General features: G+C 49.1%; 1 protein-coding gene across 12 annotated transcripts in view; it reads left to right on the plus strand.

Moving 5' to 3' along the window:
* The window catches only part of MCF2L (MCF.2 cell line derived transforming sequence like), a 183,953-nt gene that overhangs the window by 149,131 nt on the left and 10,723 nt on the right, over positions 1–24,099 (plus strand). For all 12 annotated transcript variants that reach the window (XM_090258627.1, XM_090258629.1, XM_090258632.1 and 9 more), the window contains 19 exons: positions 3,565–3,684; positions 5,577–5,693; positions 6,203–6,352; positions 7,299–7,423; positions 8,761–8,875; positions 11,961–12,080; positions 12,373–12,564; positions 13,057–13,248; positions 13,890–14,049; positions 14,927–15,000; positions 15,288–15,364; positions 16,895–16,961; positions 17,810–17,925; positions 19,417–19,486; positions 20,468–20,560; positions 20,662–20,754; positions 21,730–21,855; positions 22,852–23,073; positions 23,285–23,377. In XM_090258627.1, the coding sequence (XP_090114753.1) occupies positions 3,565–3,684; positions 5,577–5,693; positions 6,203–6,352; positions 7,299–7,423; positions 8,761–8,875; positions 11,961–12,080; positions 12,373–12,564; positions 13,057–13,248; positions 13,890–14,049; positions 14,927–15,000; positions 15,288–15,364; positions 16,895–16,961; positions 17,810–17,925; positions 19,417–19,486; positions 20,468–20,560; positions 20,662–20,754; positions 21,730–21,855; positions 22,852–23,073; positions 23,285–23,377 (2,322 nt within the window). The remainder of the gene's footprint in view (positions 1–3,564; positions 3,685–5,576; positions 5,694–6,202; positions 6,353–7,298; positions 7,424–8,760; positions 8,876–11,960; positions 12,081–12,372; positions 12,565–13,056; positions 13,249–13,889; positions 14,050–14,926; positions 15,001–15,287; positions 15,365–16,894; positions 16,962–17,809; positions 17,926–19,416; positions 19,487–20,467; positions 20,561–20,661; positions 20,755–21,729; positions 21,856–22,851; positions 23,074–23,284; positions 23,378–24,099) is intronic.

Consider the following 24,099-nt stretch of genomic DNA (forward strand, 5'->3'; position numbering starts at 1 on the left):
GTGGGTCCAGCTGGTGAACATGGGTGACTATGCAGACCACAGCTGGGCAGATGGCACCTTGTGACAGCTCACCTCCCTGTCCACGCAGCTGCAGACACTTAAGAAGCACCTGCTAAGGTGCTGGCAACCAAGGACAGAAACACGGTCCTTGTCTTCCAGGGCTATGCCAGTGGTGCACAGACATGTTGGCAGACCTGTAGGGAGGGTTTGCCTAGGGGGCTTCAGGCAGGAGGGGTACGTGCCATACACCCAACCCAGAGGCAGCAGATCACTCAAGTCTTAGCACTGCCCTCAAGGTTCCTGAAAGATGATGGAGGTGCCCAGGAGGTACTGAGGGCCTTCATGTGGAAGGAAGCTCAAGGAGTGGCCATGTCACAGACAAAGCGTGGATATAACCACATAGCCTAGGAATATCCACAGATGTAGTGGATTCTGGTTGTGCAATGGGCTACCCACTGGTCTCCGACAGGGGACTCCCTGGCTCCACGCCTTTCAGGGCTCACTATTGCCAGTCCCGCTGAGAGCAGGATGGATATCACAGTGCAACTCAGGACAAAATTATCTTTTTTAAAAAATATGTTTTATTGATTTTGCTGTTACAGTTGTCCCAATTTCTTTTCCCCCTGCTCCCCTTCACCCGGTGGCCCCCCTCCCTCAAGTTGTCCCCCCCTTTTAGTCCACATTTATTGGTTGTGCATATAGTTCTTCTCAACCTCTTCCTGTCTATTCCATTCCCTCCTACTATGCTTCTTAAATCCTGTACCATCTTTCTCCCTCTCCCCCTTCCCCCTCCCTGCTGATCTCCCCCAAATGTGTTCCCCATACCTATAATTCTTTTCCCATTCTCATTGCCTACTTAGCTTGCCTTTGTTTTGATCCCCTAGCTTCTGTTGTTGGTTTTTGTGATGCAGTTTTCATTTTAATGTTCATAGTTTTGACCCTCCTTCTTCTAAACCAGTCCCTTTAACATCTCATATAACAGTGGTTTGGATCTAATGAACTCCTTCAGTTTTATTTTGTCCTGGAAGCACTTTCTCTGCCCTTCTATTCTGAATGACAATTTCGCTGGTTAGAGTATTTGTGTCTATAGGTTTTGGATTTTCATTACTTTGAATATTTCTTACCAGTGCCTTCTTGCCTGCAGGGTCTCCCTTGAGAAATCAGCTGATATTCTAATTGGGACCCCTTTGTGCATGAATTCTTTTCTTCTCTCTTGCTGCTTTTAAGATTCTCTCTTTATCTTTAATTTCTGGCAATTTGATTATAATGTGTCTTGGAGTGGTTCTCCCTGGGTCCAGTTTTTTTGGAACTCTCTGTGCTTCCTGGACCTGTAAGTCTATTTCCTTCCCCAAGTTAAGGAAGTTCTGCTTCATTATTTTTTCACATAATTTTTCAATTTCTAGTTCTTCTTCTTCACCCTCTGGCAATCCTATAATCCGAATGTTCGATCTCTTACAGCTGTCCCAGAGGTTTCTGATCCTCTCCTCACTTTCCTTACTTTTTGTTTCCTCTTACTGCACTGGTTGACTGTTTGTTCCTTCCTTATGTTCTGGTTTGTTGATTTGATCTCTGGATTTTATTTCCTCACCACTTGTCTCGTGTGTGTTTTCGTTTGTTTCAGTATGAGTGGCTTTCATTCCTTTTCTGTCTTGTTCCAAATCTTTTATTAATTCTCTAAGCCACCTTATAACTATAGCTCTGAACTGAGCCTCTAAAAGGTTTCCTATTTGTTCATCTGTCAGGTTCCTCATCTGCTGCCTGGTGAGTTGCGTCGCCGGGATTTCAATCGTTGTCTGCTTCATTTTGACAGATTTGTGTTTTGCTTTGCTTCTGGGGCAGGCTGTAGGGGGCGGAGCCCTGTGTACTGGTCACTACCCGGCGACTGGCAGTGGTCCGCAACTTTTTTCTCTGCGATGTGGCGCTTTATGTGGGGGCGGGCGTCCAAGATGGAGTCCTGCCGTTATTCTCCGCTGGGAGACCAGGCTCTGTCCCCCCACCCTCGGGGCCTCTCCGTCCGAGGCAATGGGGGGCTGCCTTTCCCAGCGTTGGGGTCGCGAGCTGCTAGGACTTGACTGCAGCCTGGATTGCTCCCCCTGCCTCTCTCCCCGCTGCTACCACAAATGGCACCGCCCAACCTTTCCGTTCCGGTTCCGATTTCACCCCTCCTACCCGTCTGGACAAGCACCGCTGGTTTGTAACTTCATATGTTGGGCTTCCATGTAGTTTTATTTTCTGGAATTTCTGGTTATCTTTTGTTTTGAGGTAGTTGTATTCCTTTCTAGTTGTAGAGGGAGACCAAGCGTGTCTGTCTAAGCCTCCATCTTGGCCAGAAGTCTCTTCTCCATTTCTTGCAGCTGTATCCGTTTCAGGCCTTAGGGCTTTGCTATTCTTTTCTGTGTGTTACGTTTTAGCTGCATTTTAGCCTAGTCATCCGGAAGTCAAACTCACTTGCTTCAAAATTTCCTGTTTTAGTAATGGGGTCTCCCCGGATTTCAGCATCTGGAAGTAATCTGGCATCTAGAATGGCCTTTTACTATATGTGTCATCGCCACATTTTTGAGCAGTTCGTGTGAGCAGTGTGCTAAACTCTGCATGTGTCTTAGGTCATTTAACCCTACAAGTGTGCAGTAGGAAAGGCACTGTGTTATCTCTGTTTCAAAGATGGGGAAACTGAGGCATAGGGAGGTTAAGTAACTTGCCCAAGGTCACATACCTTATAAGCAGAGCTGGTAACTGAACATATTCACATAATGTATCTAAGGTTCTGTGTGTGATGCTTATTTTTATCTTTCCTTTAGATAATACATATATGTGTCTATAGGGCTTTGCTTCTATTTGACAAGTGTCTTAGTTTCCTGGGGCTGTTTTAACAAGTTCCCAGACCAGATGGTTTAAACAACAGAAATGTATTACCTCACAGGCTAGAGGCCAGAAGTCTAAGATCAAGGTGTTCACAGGGCTGATTCCCTTTGTGACTGTGACGGTGAACATATTCTAGATTCTCACCAGCTCCTGGTGTAGCTGGAAATCTTTGGCAATCCTTGGCTTGTAGATACCTCGCCCACCTCTGCCTTCATCTTCACGTGGCATTCTCTCTATGCATATTCACATCCAAATTTCCCCTTTTTATAAGGGCCCACATCACTGGGTCAGAGGACCACCCCAATACCTTATTGCAGCCTAATTGCCTCTGTAAAGACTCCATCTCCAAGTAGGGTCACATTCTGAGGCACTATGGGTTGGGACTTCAACCTCTGAGCTTTAGAGGACACAATTCAGTCTGCAACAATTGTAATAAGCTTTGACTTTTTCATTTATAAGTAGTATAACATAGTTGCACCAAGCAGTGTGACTTTTTCCCCTTTTCTTTTAAGAAATGTTGATGCCTCTAACAGAGTCCAGCGTCTACAGATCATGGTGTGGCATTCATGTCTTAAAAACACCTGGACCCGTAAGCTGGGTCTTCCCCATCCAGACTGTGCAGTTAGCTGCAGGTGTGTGGGAAACCTAGGCTCAGCTACAGCTGTCCACAGATGATGCCACAGCCCCTCTGTTCTCTTGCAGGCATCCTTCCCAGCAAACCTCCAGCTCGTCCTTGTTTTGCGCCCAACGGGATTTTTCCAAAGGACTCTCTCTGACCTTGCTTTCAAATTCAATAGAGATGACTTTAAGATGAAGGTACCGGTAAGTATACACTGCTTTAATGTCATAGGCAGAACTAAACTTAATTGCAGTCTTGGCCCATCTATGATAATCGAAATTCTCATGGTGCTAATCTCAGTGCTGTGAGCATAAAGCCCCAAATGACTCTGTCAGAAATTGTATTGTACTTCATCTAATGCAACCAGGAGCAGTATGATCCTTCTTTCCCACCTGCCACTCCCCACCCCCGGGTTGACTGTGCAAAACATCGCCTTGGATGGACTGCCTTTAAAGTACAGGCATTTCATCAGACCCACGAGTCTAGAACATTCTTACAGCAAGTCAAGCTGAAGAACAAGAGAGCCCAATGTGCTGAGTGCCATCGCCTGCCTCCTAGTGAGGAAAGGCCAGGCTCTCCCAGTGCCTGGGGACAGGAAAGGGGCCAAGGAAGTGGATATGAGCATCCCCAGGGCCTGTAGAGGGAATCCCCAGCTGCTTGTGGGGTAGTTGGCCTTGGCCCTACAGAGTGATCCCTACCTCATCTCCTTACTCCAGCTCACACAGAGCAGCTTTGGGGAAGGGGTGCTTCTTGGTATCATCCAAATTAGTGAGTTGTCAAAAACGGTTTCCACAAAAATCATCTCTGGCATCTTCAGTTTATTGACCCATTTTAGATCATTCTTTAGTATTACAGAAGGCATCATTGGAATGCTGTTGTTAAAAATGTGTTCATGCCAATGTTTCGGTGCTGTGTGCTGAACTCAGTGCTAAGTAGAAAATGTTAAGAAAAACGGTAGGTCCCTGGGCTCTTTCTGTTGTATTTAAATATATATGAAGCATAGACAGGATGTTCATTGAGATACAGAAATCATAAAGGAAGGTGACTTAAATTTTTAGATTGCCCAATCAGCCAATCTTTGGTCATGCTGGTTGTGAATCAAGCTTATTTGGCTGCATATAGATAGTTCAATGAGAGGAACAAATAGAGAATGGACTCACGTCTGCTAAGAACTGTTTTCTACATTAAACTGACATTCTACCCTTTATTTAAATGAAGATGATGCTTCAGTCAGGAGATTTCAACATCAGCACTGGTGACAGTTTGGGCAGAATTATTCTCTGTGGTGGGGCAGTCCTGTGCGTGATCTTAACAGCACACCTACGCTCCACCCACCAAATGCTAGCAACCCCCCAACACTGTGACAATCAAAAATATCTCCAGACATTGTCAAATGTCCTCTGAGAGACAGACTCACCCTGGGGGAGAACTCCTGCTCTCAACTAATACGGTATTTAATAATACATGGGGGTTTCAAATAACATTTGAGCTAAACTTCTCAAGACCTATTTTGTAGTATCTGTATGACAGCTTACAAAGAAAAGCTATATTTTTATCCAAAACTCATGGAAAGAATGACTCAGAAAGGTCAAGAAAAATATAAAAAAGTAAAACCTTGTCCTGTGTGGAAGAGCTGGCTTGGTCACTGCAACTGCGGGCAGGTGAGGGGCGCTGTGCTGATTCTGACTAGCACCTGCAATGACCTCACAGAAGTTCAGCAGAAATAAAGTCGAAATTGTCGTCTTTCAAGTCCAAGCACTGTCCGCTCACCATGCTGAGCTCACCTGGCCAGAGGAGCATCTAAATGCCTATCAGATGCCTGCTGTCCATTGCAGGCCCAGCTATGTCAAGGGCTGTGCATACTTCGATGGCTATCATCTGCTGAGGTCATTCATCATATACCCATTCCAGAGTGAGGAAGCTGAGACCTGCCTAAAGTCAACCAGCCAGTTAGTGGTAGAGCCGGGATGTAAACCCAGGTCCAAAGCCAGTGATTTGTGTCCACACTGCCATGCTTAGCAACCAGCAGGAGAATATTCCCTGACTCTGTGTGCTGGGCGTTTTGTTTATGGGGGTGGTTTTCTTTCTCTTCTAGGTCATAATGCTGAGCTCAGTACCAGAATTACACGGTTACATCGACAAGTCCCAGCTGACAGAGGACCTGGGTGGGACCCTGGATTACTGCCACACCAGGTGGTTGTGTCACCGCACAGTGAGTCTTTCCAGCACTCCGGTGGGTGCTGGCTTGGGCTTGTGGTTCTCGTTAATCCCCTAGAATTGCTTTTGCTCCCTTTTCCAAAGACATGTTCATGTTAACCCCAGTTTTCTCCTGAACAATAATGGTCTCAGTGGACCTTAGTCATCCAAAGAAATAACATGAGTAATAAGTTCGGGAGTGGCTTTCTCTGGGCTAAGAGACAGAAAAGAAAAAGCAGAATCCCATCTTGTTGTAGTTTGTGGCACTCGCGCCTCTCTCAACAAGGAGAGAGATCGCGAGCCTAGAATGACTCTAGGTGGTGAAAGCATATGTAAGGAGTGTCTGGTATGTTTCTGAAGAAGCCATGAGGCTATGAAACCAGTGGGAAGCCATTTACACAGACCAGGCTCGCTGTGGCTCTGTCCCCTCTGAAAATGCCCGTCTGATTCTTGGTGATGCTTTTCAGGCAGCAGGAGGGTATGGTGCGTGCAAAGCTTTGTGATGGTGTTTTCCCTCTTCCCAAGGCCATTGAAAGTTTTGCCCTCATGGTTAAGCAGACAGCCCAGATGCTGCAGTCCTTTGGGACTGAGCTGGCCGAAACGGAGCTGCCCAATGACGTTCAGTCTACGAGCTCAGTGCTCTGCACACACACGGAGAAGAAAGACAGAGCGAAGGTATGTGTGGCTTCTGTGGGGGGCAGGGGTGTCTTATGTCTGAGTGCGAGATAGTAGGGTAGAAAGAGCTGATGTTGGCATTAGATAAGACAGAATTGAAGGGGTTTTAAAGATGCCTGTTGATGTTAATGCTCTGAGTAACCTCTGTGAGGAGAACTGAAACACACTCCTTTTTAAAAGCAGCATGAACAAATGCTATTAATGCAGACACTTTGTGGTTGGCTTGAGTAGCTTGTGGAATCTGACTGAAGCAAGTTATCAGTGGCTGCTTCTCTCTGCACCAGTTCCCGAGCTGTCTCACAGCAGGATCCTTCATTTAGGTGTTTCTGCTGCTTATTAGTAAACCAAGACAGGAATTCTGCCTCCAAGGCCCCATAGACGGCAGGCAAAGGTGTGCTGGGCTGACTTGGAGAGCATTATACCCATGTATTTACCATCACTCCCTGGATAACTATGTTCTGAAGGAGACGTGCTCCCCAAGTTTGTTGTACCCCCTGCCCCACCTGCACATCGCGGGCTTTGAATCCGTGGTGCCATGACCTGCTGATGGTCTTCAGGGGCTGCCTTCACCCACACCCAGAGAACCCCTCGCTTCCTTTCACTTCTGGCAGCGAGGATGGTTGCAGAAGCAGGCACCTAGAGGTCTGGTGTCCTGTTACTCTCCTACCTTATCCTGCTGCCCCTGAGTGACCCGTAACCCTAGCTCTGCCCTGGTCCCAGCGGGAGGAGTCTCCCCAACACCTGCCTGCTTCTCCCAGTGAGCAAACGGTCCACACAGGACAGGAAGGCTTCACTGTGGCCAGTGCTGTGTCCACCTGGCTTGTTGTGACCTTCCCACTGCCCTCGCAGCGGGGATGCCCCACGAAGCCCACCATTCTCTCCAGCCTGGACGGAGCCCCGGGGAGTGAGTGGGCCTGGGGTGCAAGGTGCTGCGCTCTTCCCGCAGGAGGACATGAGGCTGGCGCTGGATGAGGGGCAGAGCATCCTGGAGAGCATCAGGGAGCCTCTGGCCAAGAGCCCGGAGCAGAGCCTGAACCAGGACCAGCTGGACAATCAGACCACCGTGCAGAGGTGAGGACCTCAGATTATGCGGGCCTCTCAGGTGCACAGCCTCTGTGGAAAAGAGAGGCTATTGGCTGAGGACAGAGGGACAGACAGACAGGAGCAGGATGTCCCACCCCAAGTGTCTTGTCACCTCTCTGAGTCTTATTTCCGTACCTCAAAGGGAAGCGAGAGGATCTCACACCCAGAGTCCTTACCACTGAAACACTTTACTCCGAATCCCAAAGAAAGCAGCTTTTCTGGGGAGATTTCTTAGAGTAATCACTCTTTTTCATAAGCGTGGAGGGGTCGTTCCAGGGAGAACAGTGGTGACAGGAGCTGTCAGGCTTGTAGATCTGCACTCAATGCTTTCCTGTCCCATTTCACATCTGGTCTCTGCTTGTTTGCAGGTAAGAAAGCAGCCTGACACCTTTCTCAGCTCCAGCCCCACGTTTCAGAAACATGTCTTTTCTTTCCCTGGAAAGGGGATTATTTGTACTTTCCTCCCTTGGTTTCTGGCTGTATGACAGAACACAGGGTAAAGTGTCTGCACGGTTAACTGCTATTAGCTAACACCTTGCGACGCTCTCCACACTCTTCCTTCCCATTCTGTGCTCTTCCACACAAGCCTGGTTGGCGCCGAGGCCCCATCTCCTTGCTCAGGGACAGATGGGGGACAGATGCAGAGCAGCTGCACAGTCTGCCTGGAGGCTCCCAGCCCATCACAGACAAACCCAGGCTGGACTCTGTCTGATTTTTAATACACCGAGCAGGTGTTCTGTGCCAGGGACACAGAGTAGGCCTTGGGGCACAAGAGAGCCCTGTGTAGATGTGATGTTACAAATGGAGGAGGTTGGAGCACACTGTCAGCTCCCTCCAGGCTCAGACTCAGTTTCCTTACTTGTACAATGGGGCTAGCCTGAGCACACCTGAGGGGGTGGGGGTGGGACAAAATTGGTTCATACTTGTCCAGCATAGTGCTTGGAGCACGTGGGCTCTCAGATTTGGGAACGATGACAGTAAATGGTGGCAGCAGGTCTTCACCCACACATTGTGCGTTGTGGCAGTTTACTGCTTACTTTACCCCTGAATCAGTTTTAAATAATGACCCCAAACTTTTACCATCTCAGCCTTGTAAAAATTAACAAACTCAGCCAGCTGCCCTCCCTCTCAAGCCAATGGGCCTTAAAGAAACCCCCATCTGCGAGTCCTGGGCTTCAGTCCCCAGGATAAGAGGAGGCGAGAGTCTTAAGAAGGCTGCTTGGAGACTGAGCTCCCACTCCTGCTTAACATTGCAACGGGCGATTCTTCCCAAGGCCCCGCGGGTCACTGCAACACACAGCACAGGCGCCTCTCCTCTCTCCTAGGCTCCTGGCCCAGCTGAATGAAACTGAAGCTGCCTTTGATGAGTTTTGGGCAAAGCATCAGCAAAGACTTGAACAGTGTCTGCAGCTCCGGCATTTTGAGCAGGATTTCCGCGAGGTGAGTGGCCCAGAACATGGAGAGAACCTGTAGGTGGGCAGCTGGCATCCAACTGCAGGGAGCCAGTAGGTGGCTTGGATCACCTGGATGCCCAGAGCTGAGTTATCCAGTCAATGCAAAACAGTCTCCATTAGCTACATCGAGATGCAAGATCAAGTTGGACTAAACTATGAAATATATTGATGAGCAAATCATTGCAGTATTCCCTCACTTACCATGGGTATTACATCCTAGACCCCCCCCGTGATAGGTGAAAATCCGCGAAGTAGGAACCTTACATTTATTTTAGTATTTATATATATTTTAAGGCTTTATGAACCCTTCCCGCACACTTATAAACCAGTCCTAGTCTCTTATTAACCTTTCCCACTCCCTTATTAATCTTTTCCACACTTTTATAAATACTACTTATGTTCTTAAACATATTCTACACTCTTAAACCTACGTAATTTTAACAACATACATATACAGTACCGCAAAATCCCGCGATATAGCGAAAAATCCATGATAAATAATTAAATATAATATTTTTAAAAATCCCGCGATACAGTGAGGCCACAAGAAGTGAACCACAGTATAGAGAGGGACTACTGTATATGCAAAGATTATGTAAAATCTGTTCATTGGCATGTACTTTCTCGATATTTGTCAATTAGTCAAGCAGCCTTTGTTCTCCCTTTATGGTCACTTGTCGACTCCTTTCTCCAACATGTATCTACTGTGGCATGGGCCCTCGGTATATAAATAAGAGATACAGTCCTGCCTTGGATTCAGTATGACAGGGCTATAGTAGAAGCGATGTGCCATCATTGTGTTATATCATTAGAGATGGCCAGCTCATCGTAAACCTGTCAATCATTTATTTATGCAGAATACATATACTGATACTTCCCTGTGGTTTAGTCCGGGTACAGCGTAGAAATGTAAAATGGTACAGCTCTCCGAAACAACACAGACCCAGAGCAATGTCTTTCCTGTCCTCAGGAAACCTCTGGTCAAGAAGGAGGATTCATAAATCCTCAGGAAATAAGTAACCACTTCAAGTTCCTTGATAAAACTGTTGTGGGGCAGTGTCTAAGTGCCAGGTGAGGAGGGGACTGCTCTCCAGTTCTCGTCCTCCTCAAAGAGTCATGAATATCACCTTCTGGAAAACATGGATCTAGTTCAGCGGCTGTCACTCAATCTGGAGCACATGCTCGAACTCGGGCCAGTGAGGTGAAGCAGTCTCCCTGACTCAGACCAGAGAAGTCATATTAGCCAGTGTGAACAGCACCTGTGACCAAGATGGTCATTCATTACTTATTTCTGTGGGGACTGAAAAGGCACTTCAGACAACCAAACTTTTTATTTGTGGGTAATCATAGATTCAAGTGTTGTAAGAAACAATTTGGAGACATCCCACATATCCTTCACCCAGTTTTCCTAAATTGTGACATCTTCCCCAAAGTAAAGCACAGGATCACAGCCAGTCTACTGACTACCCCTGACACACTCAACACACAGAGCATTTCATCACAACAAGGGTCCCCATGTATCCTGCTTATAGATGCACCCACCTCTCTCCTACTTCTACCCCCTCCTGAACACCTGGACACCATTAACCTCCATTTCCATAATGTTGTCATTTCAAAAATGATGTGTAGATGGAATCATAGAATATTTAACCTTTTGGAACTGGCTCTTTTCACTCAGCATGATTCCTTGGAGATTCATCCAGGTAGTTCTATGCACCAACTGTTTGTTCCTTTTTATTGCTAAGTAGTCAGTACCCCATGGGGTGGACATGCCACAGGTGAACCATTCACCCATTGAAAGCACCTGAGCTGTTTCCAGGTTTTTGCTATTACAAATAGAGCTGTTATAAACATTCATGCACAGATTTTTACTTGAACATAAGTTGTCACGTCTATGAGATACATGCTCAGGAGTACAATTGCTGGGTCATATGGTAGTGGCATATTTAGCTTTTTAAGAAAATGCCAAATTGTTTCCAGATGGCTGTATCATTTTATATTCCCACAGCAATGGATGAGTAATCCAGTTTCTCCACGTCCTCACCAGCACTTGGTGTAGTGTTATTTTAAATTTTATATACATATTCTGATAGGTGTGTAGTGATGTCTCATTGTGGTTCTATTTTGCATTTTCCTAATGGCTGATGACCTTGAACATCTTTCCCTGGGCTTATTTATCATCAGTATATGCTGTTTGGTGAAATGTCTCTATTTCTAATTTCCCATTTTCTAACTGGATTGTTTTCATTTTTGTTTTTACTGTTGCATTTTGAGAGTTCTTTATATACTTTGGACATGTGGTTTGAAAATATTTTCTTCCAGCTTGTCATTTGTCTTTTTATCCTCTTAACAGGGTTCTTCACAGAGCAAAGTTAGACATTTTTTTTTTTTTATCAGTGCTGTGTACCTTTCAACATACCCGTTCAGTACATGTTTTGTTTGATTTACACATATATATTTTATTTTTTAAGCTATTATAAATGGTATTGTATTTTTAGTTTTGGTGTCTATGTATTTTTTGCTATATATAGACATGCAATTAATTTTTGTATATTTTGTCTCTGAAACCTTGCTGAACACCCTTATTCTAGGAGTTTTGTTTTTGTTTTGTTTTTGTTTTTTTTTGTCGTCTTTGGGATTTTCTACATAAACAATCAGGTCATGTGCACACAGGAAGAGCTTGATTTCTTCCTTTTACATCTGTATGCCTTTTGTGTGTGTGTGTGTGTGTATTTATTTTTACTTTTTAATTTTTTTGCCTTATTGCACTGGCTAGAGCTGCCACCACTTGTATAACAGTTGTGAGAGTGGGCAACCTTGCCTTGTTTCCAATCTTAGGGAGAAAACCTTGTTTTCACTGACATTATGTGTATAATGTTACCTGTAGCGTTTTTGTAGATATTCTTTATCAAATTGGGGAAGTTTCCCTCTAGTTCGGTTTTTCTGGAGGGAGATCTCAGTTTTCCCTCTCCTCCCTTCATTCCCAGTTTCAGTATGTCCCCATGTTCTTTTCCTTCATCTGTGGTTCTTTTGACGTGGGCCTGAGTCTTTTGCCCCCTCCCCTGGTTCAGGTCAAGGCCTCCTTAGACGTGTTGGCTCAGAAGATAGCGACCTTCACGGATGTGGGCAACAGCTTGGCGCATGTGGAGCATCTCCTGAGGGACCTCACCAGCTTTGAGGAAAAGTCCAGTGTAAGCACAAGGACATGGACCAGTGTGGGCCAGAGACAGCCTGGTGAAGGGTACTCACGGTTGTCACAAAAGTTGCTTAGAAAGGCACAGGAATTGGGCTTTCTGCCATCAGAGTGGAAGCCCACAACCCCAAGTCATATCAGCAGGAGGCGGGACAGCTGCCTGGCCCACCCACCCTTGGCCCCCACTCCCACACCCTACCCCACCCTTACAGATCCCTCTAAGGAAACAGTGCTCTGCTTGCTTGTACTTAACCTAAGCTGGGCTGTGTTTCTGGGGCGGCTCTCTGCAGGCAGCCGTGGAGCGGGCCCGCGCCCTGTCCCTGGAGGGGGAGCAGCTAATCGACAACAAGCACTACGCCGTGGACTCCATCCGCCCCAAGTGCCACGAGCTCCGGCACCTCTGCGACCAGTTTGCTGCAGAGGTCGGGCAGAGGAGGGGTCTGCTCAACAAGTCACTGGAGCTGCACAGCCTCCTGGAGGCGGTAGGCCCCCCAGCCCCACAGGCCTGATGGCAAAATCACTCTTGGTTCCACATTGCCAGCTCCTTCTGTGTGGGATGTACCACAGTCATTGATTAGAAGCTGGCCCACGCCCTCCTGTCTGGACGCCTTTCTAGTGGCCCAGATGGTCACGTCCCGACACAGCTATTTTCTAGAATTCACTAGCAACAACTAATGATTTCTTCTAAAGGCCCAGCAACTTACCACCTAGCTAACTCACTACACTTTGTCTCTCTCTGTGTTTAAATGAGTCCTATTCTGGGTGATTTGCTCAACTTTTTAGAGCAGTGCATTCCCTTCAGGGGAGTCCCTTGGACATAGCAGCAGAACTAGGATGATGCAGTGCTGCAAATATTCCCAAAAATATAGCGGTCAGTGGACTGCATGGGAGACAGCCAACAGGCCCCAGCAAAGAGCCCAGACACAGCTGCTAACAGTGCCATTCTCTCCCCCTGCAACACTTCACATGTCCAGTCCATGAAATGGTGTGATGAGGGGATTTACCTGCTGGCCTCGCAGCCTGTGGACAAGTGTCAGTCTCAGGATGGTGCTGAGGCAGCCCTCCAAGAAATTGAGAAGTTTTTGGAGACCGGTGCAGAAAATAAGATCCAGGAGCTCAATAAAATTTACCAGGACTACGAACCCATCCTCACCCAAGACCTGATGGTATGCCAACTCGAGCTTTTCACTTGTAGCCCACCTGTCCTGAATGGTGGGGAGTTACTCTGATAATGTTTTAAAAAATCATTTAATGAAGTCTTGGAGGATAGTAGGCAATTGAGAGAGATGCAGAGTTGAGAGGAAGGGGAGGGTCAGTTGGCTCAACTTCCCTTATACAGAAATCACTGTCATGTCTCCCTCAGAAAGTGCAGGTCCTTCACCTACAAGGGGTGTATTTTTGATGAAGTAGCCATTTCCATGGGCCCTGCTCCCTGTGTGCTCCTCTCCATATTGTGCTGCAATCACGGCCGGTGGTACTCAGCCCACCCCCTGGGGCAACCCACGAGTTTACTGCCCCTTCCATAGGCAGCCTGCAGATGCACGGAGAGAGCTGCGTGTCCCTCCCCTCCCGCTGACTTCCCTCTAGGCCTACCACCCCTCATTCTGCAGTGGGGTTGCTGCCCCTCCCCACCCACAGCGAGCAGAGCCAGTGCAGGATTGCTGCATCCTCGTGGGTGCTGCGTCATGAGCATTTAAAATGGCGGTCATGCTGCGGGCAAGTCCACACATGGTTCTGTTTTTAAATTGCAGACACCAACACTTATAAGGCATCTTGCTAACTAGTCTGTCATACCCTGTCACTTCAGGAACACGTGCAGAAGGTCTTCCAGAAGCAAGAGAGTATGGAAGAAATGTTTCACCGGAGACAGGCGAGCCTGAAGAAGCTGGCGGCCAAGCAGACGAGGCCTGTGCAGCCAGTGGCCCCCCGGCCAGAGGCGCTCACGAAGTCGCCCTGCCCCTCCCCTGGTATGTGCAAGCATGCCTCCTTCCTTCAGGGAATGCCCTCCTTCTGTTCCATGACTTATTTTGTAAATAAAGTTTTATTGGCACTTGACCCACTTATTTGTTCACTCTCATCTCTGCTGCTTCTGTGCTCAGCACAGCAGAGCTGATTGCTTATAGCAAAGAACTGAAAAATCGACTGTCACGGGACTTTCCTGGGCCTGTTTCTCAAGACTCTAGACTTTCCCCAACCCATCTGTTCTGTTCTCGGTGCTGTTGCCAGAATAGTTTTCCCCCACACAGCTCCAGCCTCAGCCCCGAAGCCTCCCTGTGTGGTGTCCGTGCCTCGGCCACTCAGCCGCCCCCAGGCACCGCAGTCAGCAGGCCATGGCCCCTCATTGCATCTCTCCCCAGCACAGTCCTTCTCTAAGGCCCAGCGGGATGCAGTGTCATTTCCTGAAGGTTCCTTCTCATCCCTTCCCTGTCCCCGAACACACTCTTCACCAGCAGCTGGGAGCTCCTGCTGGTTTCCTCAGGGCCGTGGCAAACGTCCTAAGTTGGTGAGAGCCCTGGAGAGCTGGCTCCCGGCCCCCCATGTGTAGAGGTGTCCTGGCCAAGAATTTCTTCCCCCTGTTGGCTGGGAGCCCCTCTAGGGCAATGAAGCAACTCCAGTGGGCTGACGCCAGGTGGTTCCCTTGTGCCCCCTACCTCCACCTTATCTCCTGACCCGGTTTTCCTTCTCTTCAGTTTTGCTGTACTTTCCTTACCCTTCTCTAGGCTGCTTGCTTTTGTCCTGTGAAAGTAAAAAAATTAATGTCAGACACTCCTGGGTGTGCTTTTCCCTCTCCAGTCAATAAGATACGAAGTTACACCCACCTTTCTCCTCTTCTTCCCAAACCAGGTGTCAGGAGGGGTTCTGAGAACAACAGTTCTGAGGGCAGCGCACTCCGGAGAGGGCCCTATAGGAGGGCCAAGGTGAGGCCCCCCGTCCCTGGCATGGACCCTGCCCTGGCCCAAGCCCCACCACTTCCTGGCCACCTCACCCCCTTTGGCAGGCACCCAGCCTGGTTCTCCCAGCCGCCTCCCATGCATGGGCCGGCACGCCAAGTCCATCCTCCCCTCCTCGCCCTGCAAGATCTCAGATTTCACATCTGCTCCCAGAGGGAGAGTAAGCTTGCACTCCAGAGCCTTAGAGTCAGGACATTAGGTTGTGGCTTCTCGCTTTTGGAATCTCAATGCCCTGCGTGCTCTTCTCTCTCCAGAGTGAAATGAGTGAGAACCGGCAGGGCCGGAGCAGCTCCACAGGGGACGAAGAGGAGAGCCTGGCCATCTTGCGGAGGTGGGTGGGCTGCCTTTCCAGGCACCACTGAGCAGCTCTGGTCCAGATACAAGAAGCAGGACCCACCTAGATCTCAGCCTTTGGCCAGGGCAGTCTGAGTATAAACCAGCCAAAGTTGGCGGAAAATGCCAGCGTCTACCCCAAGGCCACAATGTGGGAGCACAGCTGGCATCATGGGGTCCACACACGTGTGTGCATTGTGCAGTATACAGACATGGAATGCACGTGCCCGTTTGGCATGTCTGCATCTGAAACCACATTTGCCCGTGGGTCCCCAGGCAGGACTATGATGATTTGAAATGGACTGTGTTCTCCCCTCAAGACCAGGTGAGAAGACAAGCCTGATTCTGCCCTCCTCCCCAGGCCCTTGGGTCACACGTGCAGGGTCAGCCACATAACTACCCCCTACCCAGCTTTCTGTCTCTTTGGTGGACTTGGTCCTCCCCAGAAGCCTTTCTGGGTCGTCCAAGCTCCATGTGCTGGGTGTCATTTCTCTTTCTTCATCTCTCCCCTCCTACTTTTCTCACAGGTGCCCCACCCCCAGCTCTTCTTACTCTGCACCTAGACTGTTTCCATGGCACCAGCCGTAGGCGTCCTGCACATTCCACCCTGAGATAGCATCTGTCCCAGGCACAGAGCTTTGATGAGGTCTGAACTCTGGACTTGACAGGGAAGGCACTTCCTAAATCCTTCCCAGGATTGGCAGTCATTCCCCACAGAACCCTACCTTCCAGCCTAGCTAGGCTGTTAACCTTTTCACAGAGGCAGCCTGCACCCTGCCACCTTCCTGTGTCTATGCGCTCTGAGATCAGTACTCAGAATGCTGCCCTCCCTCCCCAAATACAGTGCCTGGACTTCAGTGTCAGGGTCACTTCTCCATGGGGACATCTTCCCATTTGTGCCCACACTGTGCTCTGTGCTCCCAGAAGGAGTGCTCCCCTTTGGCTTGTGGTGGTGAGAAGGAGGCCTGAGGCCCCTATCTTCCCCTTCCCTTCACCTCCTAGGACCCATTTAGGATCACTGACTCTTCAAACTGAAGCCTAAAGCCTTGTTAAGTGCTGATAGTTGTTTCAGAACTGACCATGCTCTATAGTCCCAACCCCAGGCTCTAGTTGCTATATATTAAAATGGGATATTTGGTTCTGAGCAGTTAGAAGGGGGTCCTCATCCCTAAAAAGACATCTGAGCAGCTGGTTTGCTTGGGACTCCATACATGATGGGCACATAGTAGTTCCACACATTGTCACTGTATCCCATTACGTGCAAGAAGGTGGTGATGTAAACTGAACTGGCTACCATGATGCCTTGATGGCCCCCAGGCAAGGAGCCTGGTGTGCACGCACAGGAGGAGAGAGGGGCGGCTCGTGAAGGAAGTGGGGGTGAATCTGCAGGGGTGGGGAGACTCAGAGATGATACCTGAAAGAGGGGGAGGCTTGAGGAGTCAGGGCTCATTTTGTGCAGCTGGCCCCACAGCAGGGAGGTGGGTCACAGAATCTGCTCCTAGATTATAAGTCCTAGTGCCGTTCACAGGCATGTGATGAATGAACTGCTTGACACGGAGCGGGTCTACGTGGAAGAGCTGCTCTGCGTCCTGGAGGTGAGCCTGCCCTTGGCGGTGGCTGGCATGTGCTGGGGGCTGGGATTCCCCACCCGTGTGGTCTTGTGTCCACCACGAAGCATGTGCAAGAAGGTTCAGGCAGCTTTACTCATACAAGCCCCAAAGTGGAAACAACTCAAATGTCTGTCAGCAGGACAAGAGACAAGGAGGTTTAGGTGGATTTTCACAGAGACAGTATTTATAGCAAGAAAAAGAGCTGCCGCCTCACAGAACCAAACACAACCCGCAGAAGCCTAACAGTATGGGGAGGGATTAGACCAGAGTGCGTGCCACTCCTGTCGAGGAAGTTCAGGGCTGAGGAAGTTTAGGGCATGCAGAGCCAGTCTGTGGTGCAGAGAGCTGAGCAGAGCCTGCTGGATGGTGGTTGTTGCCTGGGAAGGGCAGAGGGGCTTCTGAGTGCTAGAATGTTCTACCTCTTGATATGATAGGCAGTGGTTACAGGGGTGTAGACATATAAATAATTCATTAAGATGTACATATATGATTTTCCCCCTTCATAGAAATGATACCTGGATTTTGAAAAGGCTAAAAGGAAGAAGGATAGAACCTCCCCTCCCCCGCACAGCCCCCAAATTGGTGCTGTTTGTAATTCATTCATATTTGGTGGTCCTTGTCCAGACAATCATCTTAGAAATGGTCAGTGATTAAATACGAGGTGGATTTGCTTTCTAAAACCTGACACAGTGTCACCCGCCCCACTAGCCCAACTAGGCAGTCACACGGAGACAGGACTTTGGTGGTGAACAATTGGGCTGCTGTTAAAATGTCCTAAAGGTCTATGAGCTGTGGTTCAGGATTTCCCTGCTGACTTCTCTCCTCTTCCACAGGGCTATGCTGCTGAGATGGATAATCCTTTAATGATGCATCTCATCTCAACAGGCCTTCAAAACAAGAAGGATGTTTTATTTGGAAACATGGAAGAAATTTACCACTTTCATAATAGGTGGGATGCTTCCTCTGATCACAGTAATGTCTAACCTCCAAAGTAGCCGCCTGCAGGGAGCTGAAACCAAAACAGGCCCTGGGCTGTGCTTTGCTGGTGGAGAATATCCCTTCCTCCCTCTTTCAAGACATGATAAGCTCACAGATAGGCCACAACCCAAGAGCAGTTTGATGGGATGTGCCCAGGGCTAGTTCTCTGAGCCAGGGTGGGTGGTTACAAATGGGCCTCCACCCGAAGTGGGAAGATGCCTCAGAGCTTTGTCAGCATGAATAAGTAGGAGCAGCCCGCCCCTCCTGCCTCTCCCTGTCCTTCAGGACCAGCAGAAGCCAGCCCCCCACCCCAAGTGTTGGCAGATTGGGGTGGTACCAAAGGCCACACCACTTAGCAAAGATGGTTTTGTTCCCAAGCCCATTCTTGAAAAGGGTAGTAACATCAGAAGTTCTCTTCCTGCCTGTTATCCCGTGGGACAGTGATTTGTGGTGTCATGCTTTGGGGAGAGTATGGCTAGTCCTGCTGGGGCCACTTATCCTGGGCTCCTACTTGCAATCTGCAGGAGCTCATGGGAAAGTAAATGAGCGGCAGACGTCAGTGGGTGGGGAGGCAGGAAGATGATGGCAATGTCTGTGTGTCCTGAAAAAGGGCCAGCAGTGAGCTGACCCAGGGAGCCCAGCCAGCATGGGACTCGGGCCTCACCCTCTGATGGGTTTCGGGGGACACTTGGGACTTCTGCCTCACCACCTGCTTTTGCCCCTCAGTCACTAGCATCTCTCACCTGCCCATTGATAAAGGAGGTGCCAGGTCACAGCTGAACTCCGCCTCAGAGCCTTCCTTTGGGAATTGAATTAAGAGGGTGTCCTGGACCCTCAGCATCCCCAGGGGTTCTGGCCAGTGCTTGGGCACCAGGACCCTGACTGCAGGACTAGTGTAGTGAACTGATCCCCCAGGAGCTGCCCTCCCTAGAGGATTTACCCCCATGCACAGATGTAAATCAGAAGTGTAGGAAAACTTGGCACATGGCTCAGGAACAAAGCTGCACTGGGGAAGGTCTCAGGGACAGAACCAAGACCCCCTTTACATCTGCAGAAACTACAGAGCACACAGCTGTGAGGCTGCACTTCCAGAACCTCCAGATGCTCTGTCTTCTCACAGCCTCTTTATCCCATGTCTGTGCCGATCGAAAAACAAACAAGCAAACAAACAAAAAAAAACCATGTCCTATATTCTATGTGAACACCAACACCAAAAACACATAAGAATCCATGGGGGCCATGTCTGCTTAAACCTGAGAACTTGATGTAGACAGAGCTCTGGAAGTGATAGGGGTGGGCTGTGTGTTCCTGAAGTCAGACTCTATTCTTACACACAAAAGCTCCTGAACTGCCCAGAGCTGGGGATTAAACTTGTTTGGAAAATAATGTTATTAATTTGTTACAGATGCCATATTGTTCAGGTTGTTCATCATACAACCTAATGCAAACTTTCTTTGTCTAGAATATTCCTGAGAGAGCTAGAAAACTACATAGACTGCCCAGAGCTGGTTGGAAGGTGCTTTCTAGAAAGGGTATGTGTTTTTCTTAAATGTATACTTTCTTGCTCCTTACTTCCTAAAATTACTAATACTTAAATAACTTTAAATTGTATTACAGTCCCCAACTAAAACCACAAAGTACCAATGTTTCTAGTTTGTCTGAGTTGATGTGATACTCTTTGGTAGGGCTGAAAGAATATGTTTTTTTCTAAAGCCCAATAACTCCTTTGAAAAAGAGAAAAACTAAGAACCATAAGCTTTGAGATATGCCAAAATTATCCAGCACCGAAATGTCGCTTGTGTTAGATGGAGCTGAACATTTCTCATGTTGATCTCTGTATATTGCTAGTGTAGCAATGTGGATGATGCAGCTCACCAACAGCAATAAAACTGAGTCATTTTCACAAAATAAGCTGGAAGCTGAGAGTGTTACCATGAATCGATATGAAGAGGCCGAAGGGAGGAAAAGAAGAAGCAGTATCGATGTTTTGGCTCAGCCTGGTTGTCATTGCCTGTCGGTGCTATTTGAGGAGTGGGGCGGGGCAATCATGCTGCAGGCCAGTGGCTCTCAAAGTGGGTCCCCTGGCCAGCAGCCTCAGAGTCTCCTGGGAACTTCTTATGAATGCACGTTCTCAGGTCCCACCTCAGACCTGCCCAGCCAGAACCTCAGTGAGGGCAGCAGTCTGTCTGCAGGTGATTCTGATGTGCATGCAAGTTTAAGCACCACTGTGTAGGCTAAGCTCTGGAGATCCTTTCTTTAGAAAATCCGTGTTCATCCTGTGTTTATTTTTACACTGTTAGACCTATGGCAAAATCCAGCTATACTGAGCTGATCTGTATAAAAGAGGTATCAGGACTCATATAGCCCTGAGACATGAACTTCTAGTGGAGGTGTTACCTGACTGTCCCACAATGAGGGACGTGGCGTCTGAGATGGAGGGTGAACCGGGGTGTGGAGGAGGTCAAACTGGCCCCTCTGAGCTACTCTGTGACATGATTCTGTCCCGGGTCCAGATGGAAGAGTTCCAGATCTATGAGAAATATTGCCAGAACAAGCCCCGCTCCGAGAGCCTATGGAGACAGTGCTCTGACTGTCCGTTTTTCCAGGTATGTTTCAGGACTCTCTTTAGAGTACTATCTCCTTTGCTAATTGGCTCTCAAATAATGAATAATGAAAACTTTCCAAACTGGAGGCTCGGTGTTTTTAGGAATGCCAGAAGAAACTGGACCACAAGCTGAGTCTGGACTCCTACCTGCTGAAGCCAGTCCAGAGGATCACCAAATACCAGCTGCTCCTCAAGGTGAGACACCGGGCAGCTGTGCCTGGCTGGGCAGCCCCTGGAGCCCCACTCCTGGCATGGACACCCTGCAGCCACCCTCATGTCGGGTTCCGCTCCCAGCCACGCACCCACCCATCTGTGGCTGCCCTGGCTCTCTGAACAATGCGGTCTCTGAGCCACCTTCCTCCCATCTCTGCAAGGGCTTGGCTCTTCACAGTGGCACAGTGAGCCTACTAGGCACTGGCCATCATTAGGGCGAAGGCAGGGACACTCAGGTGAACAGATGGACAAACCCTGCACCATGGAGCACAGACTCTGAGGGTCTCTACACCGACACCGGGCTGTGCTCCCACGCCGGTCTGCCCAGCTCGGCCCGGCCTGTGTTGGTTATCTTTGTGAGCCGACCCAAGGCGGCACCGCAGGCCAGAGCCAGCAAGCTAACAGACGTGGAGAGTGTGCGCATAACGAGCAGATGTTCATTTAGGTGTCAGATTTGAAGGGAAGGGGTAACCAGTTTAGAAGCAGGGAGACAGGAGGCAGGGGTCTCAGCCTAAGCTTGCTGGGGTCAGAGCTGCACCAGGGTGCTGGCCCTGAGGGATAGCAAGGGGCTTGCACTTGCCAAGCTCTGCTGAATGTCCACTGGCTCAGGAGCGTACCCAATGTAGAGCATCAGTCTGGGCTGTTGTGGGGTGAGGTACAGGGGCTTCGGGAGGTGGGAGGGCAGCTCCCTGAACTGCTCCTAGGCCAGTGGTCCCTAGACACGCCCCATGTCCAGGGAGGGTATGAGTGTCCACACACGTGCGTGGTCTTATCCTCACCTGTGATGACTGAGTAGGGAGCCACACTGTGTGTCCTGAGGGTCCATGTTCAGGGCCACCCAGGGCCTGCACTTCTGGGACAGAGCACTGGAGTTCCAGCAGCTTTCAAGGAAGTGGTAGGAATCAGTGTCCAGATGAGTGTGCGAACATGACTTCTTTTCCCTACACCCTCTCCCAGGAAATGTTGAAATACAGCAAGAACTGCGAGGGGGCTGAGGACCTACAGGAGGCACTGAGCTCCATCCTGGGCATCCTCAAGGCTGTAAATGACTCCATGCACCTCATCGCAATCACAGGCTATGATGTAAGGACTGCTGAGGGTGCTCCTGCCTTTCTCCCCGTCCTATGGGAGGTGCTACCGAGCCGCTTGTGGGCGGATCTGCCAGGCCCAGGCTGAGGCCAGCTCACAGCTAGTGCAGAGCTGTGCGCTTGAGCTTTGATGAGCATGGGTGTCACCTGGAACCAGTCAAAACCCAGTCTGACTCAGAGGGCTCAACACTGTGGAAAGAAAACCAGGAAGTTGTCTCCCCTCAGAAGTGCACCTCTGGAAACCTCTTCATTCCTGGTCTTTTCCTGAGGTTGGCATGTCTTGGGGAACAGGTGTGAATCTGTTTTCTCTGATGTTGCTTGTGGGCTGATAACGTGTAACAGTGGGTGTTAAAGTCAAAATTCTACTTTGTCCTCTGTATGCCAATATCAGGCCAACTTATCAATTTGTTTGCATTTCTATAAATATATTTAGCACCCATTCTGGTTATTTTTTAATTAATAGCATATTTTTAGAGCAGTTTTAGGTTCACAGCAAAATTGAGAGGAAGGTACAGAGATTTCCCATATACCCCCTGGTCCCCCCATTATCAACATTCCCACCAGAGTGGGACATTTGTTACAATCAATGAACCAACATCAACACATCATTATCCCCCAGAGTCCATAGCTGCACTAGCACTCATTCTTGGTGTTGCACATTCTGTAGGTTTGCATGCAATGTCTAATGGCATGTGTCCACCATGGTTGTTACCTTACAGAGAATTTCACTGCCATAAACATCCCTGTGCTCTGCCTGTTCAGCCCTCTCTGTGCCCCCTCCAGTCCCTAGAAACCACTCATCTGTGTACTGTCTCCTTAGTTTTGCCTTTTTCCGAATGTGATGTATTTGGAACCTGGAATGCAGCTTTCCCAGAGGAGCTTTTTTCACTCAGCAACATGCATTTGAGGACCACCCTCCCTCTGCTCCCCCCCCCCCGCCACCATGTTCATTTTGGGTTTTAAGTGCTCCACATGTTGCTACACATTTTAGGGGAACCTGAGTGACTTGGGGAAGCTGCTGATGCAGGGCTCCTTCAGTGTCTGGACAGACCACAAGAAGGGCCACACCAAGGTGAAGGACCTGGCCAGGTTCAAACCCATGCAACGGCATCTGTTCCTGCACGAGAAGGCCGTGCTCTTCTGCAAGAAGAGGGAGGAGAATGGGGAAGGGTACGAGAAAGCCCCGTCCTACAGCTACAAGCAGTCCTTAAATGTGAGTATGTTGTTCCCAGCAGCTGCAAACCTTCCTGGCACTGGCCCTAGAGAGAAGATCAGGGACCCGTTCCATGTTGTAACTGAGCCTTGGTCACAACGTCCACCTTCTGGCATGTGCCCCTTATCTTTGGATGTGGGCGTCCGGAATTTCTGGCATCCTGAACCCCCATCTCAAAAGTAACACCTGTCTCCCTCTGGTGCACTCTCAGATGACAGCTGTTGGCATAACAGAGAACGTGAAAGGGGATGCGAAGAAGTTTGAGATCTGGTACAATGCCAGGGAGGAAGTTTACATCATACAGGTAGGACTTCTGTCTTTCTCTCTCTGACCAGGTATTAGGGACTCCCTGCATCTCTTTAGGATTGCCAATGAAAGGCTTCTAGTGAGAGCTGGTGTCTAGAATCTTCCACAAAGTTTTAGTACCCAAGGACTAGGAACACCACTATTCATTTGGGGGCACTGCCCTGGGCCATCTTAAACCTGAGCTGTATCCAGGGCAAAGTTTAGGGAAACACTGCAAGTTAGGGGTGTTAGAAGTGTCCTTCCAGAAAAACGAGCTCAGGCTCCTGTAGCCCCAGCATCTGTGTGCCTGGATGGTGCAGGGGAGCACAGCCAGCCTGCGCCACAGTTACACACATGACCAGGTTCTCCTGGTGGGCAGCATGCTCTGAATCCTCACCTGTCCTCACCTTGCTGGTGAGGGCGGGAGGTGGGTGAGGCTGTAAGAGCATTTGTGAGCCCATACAGAACCCCAGGTGCCCTGTGAAGGGGTCAGCCAGCGCAGGGATGGGTGTCTCCTGCCTGCCTTCAAAATTCTGACCCATTTGGTGTTTTGGGCCCAGGGCTATGTGGCAATCCTGTATCACACTGCACTTGGTTGTCTACAACTCGTAATGCCCACACCAGCACAGCCAGACCCAAGGACCCCAGAGACCTAAGGGGAGGATGTGGCTCTGGCTTGCCACAGGTCCAGGGTCTTCAGAGCCTAGCAGCCCACCTGGCACTACCCCTCAGGGCCCACAC

Source organism: Furipterus horrens, unplaced genomic scaffold (assembly GCF_987537825.1).
Source record: "Furipterus horrens unplaced genomic scaffold, mFurHor1.1.pri manual_scaffold_12, whole genome shotgun sequence".
NCBI classification, from domain to species: domain Eukaryota; kingdom Metazoa; phylum Chordata; class Mammalia; order Chiroptera; family Furipteridae; genus Furipterus; species Furipterus horrens.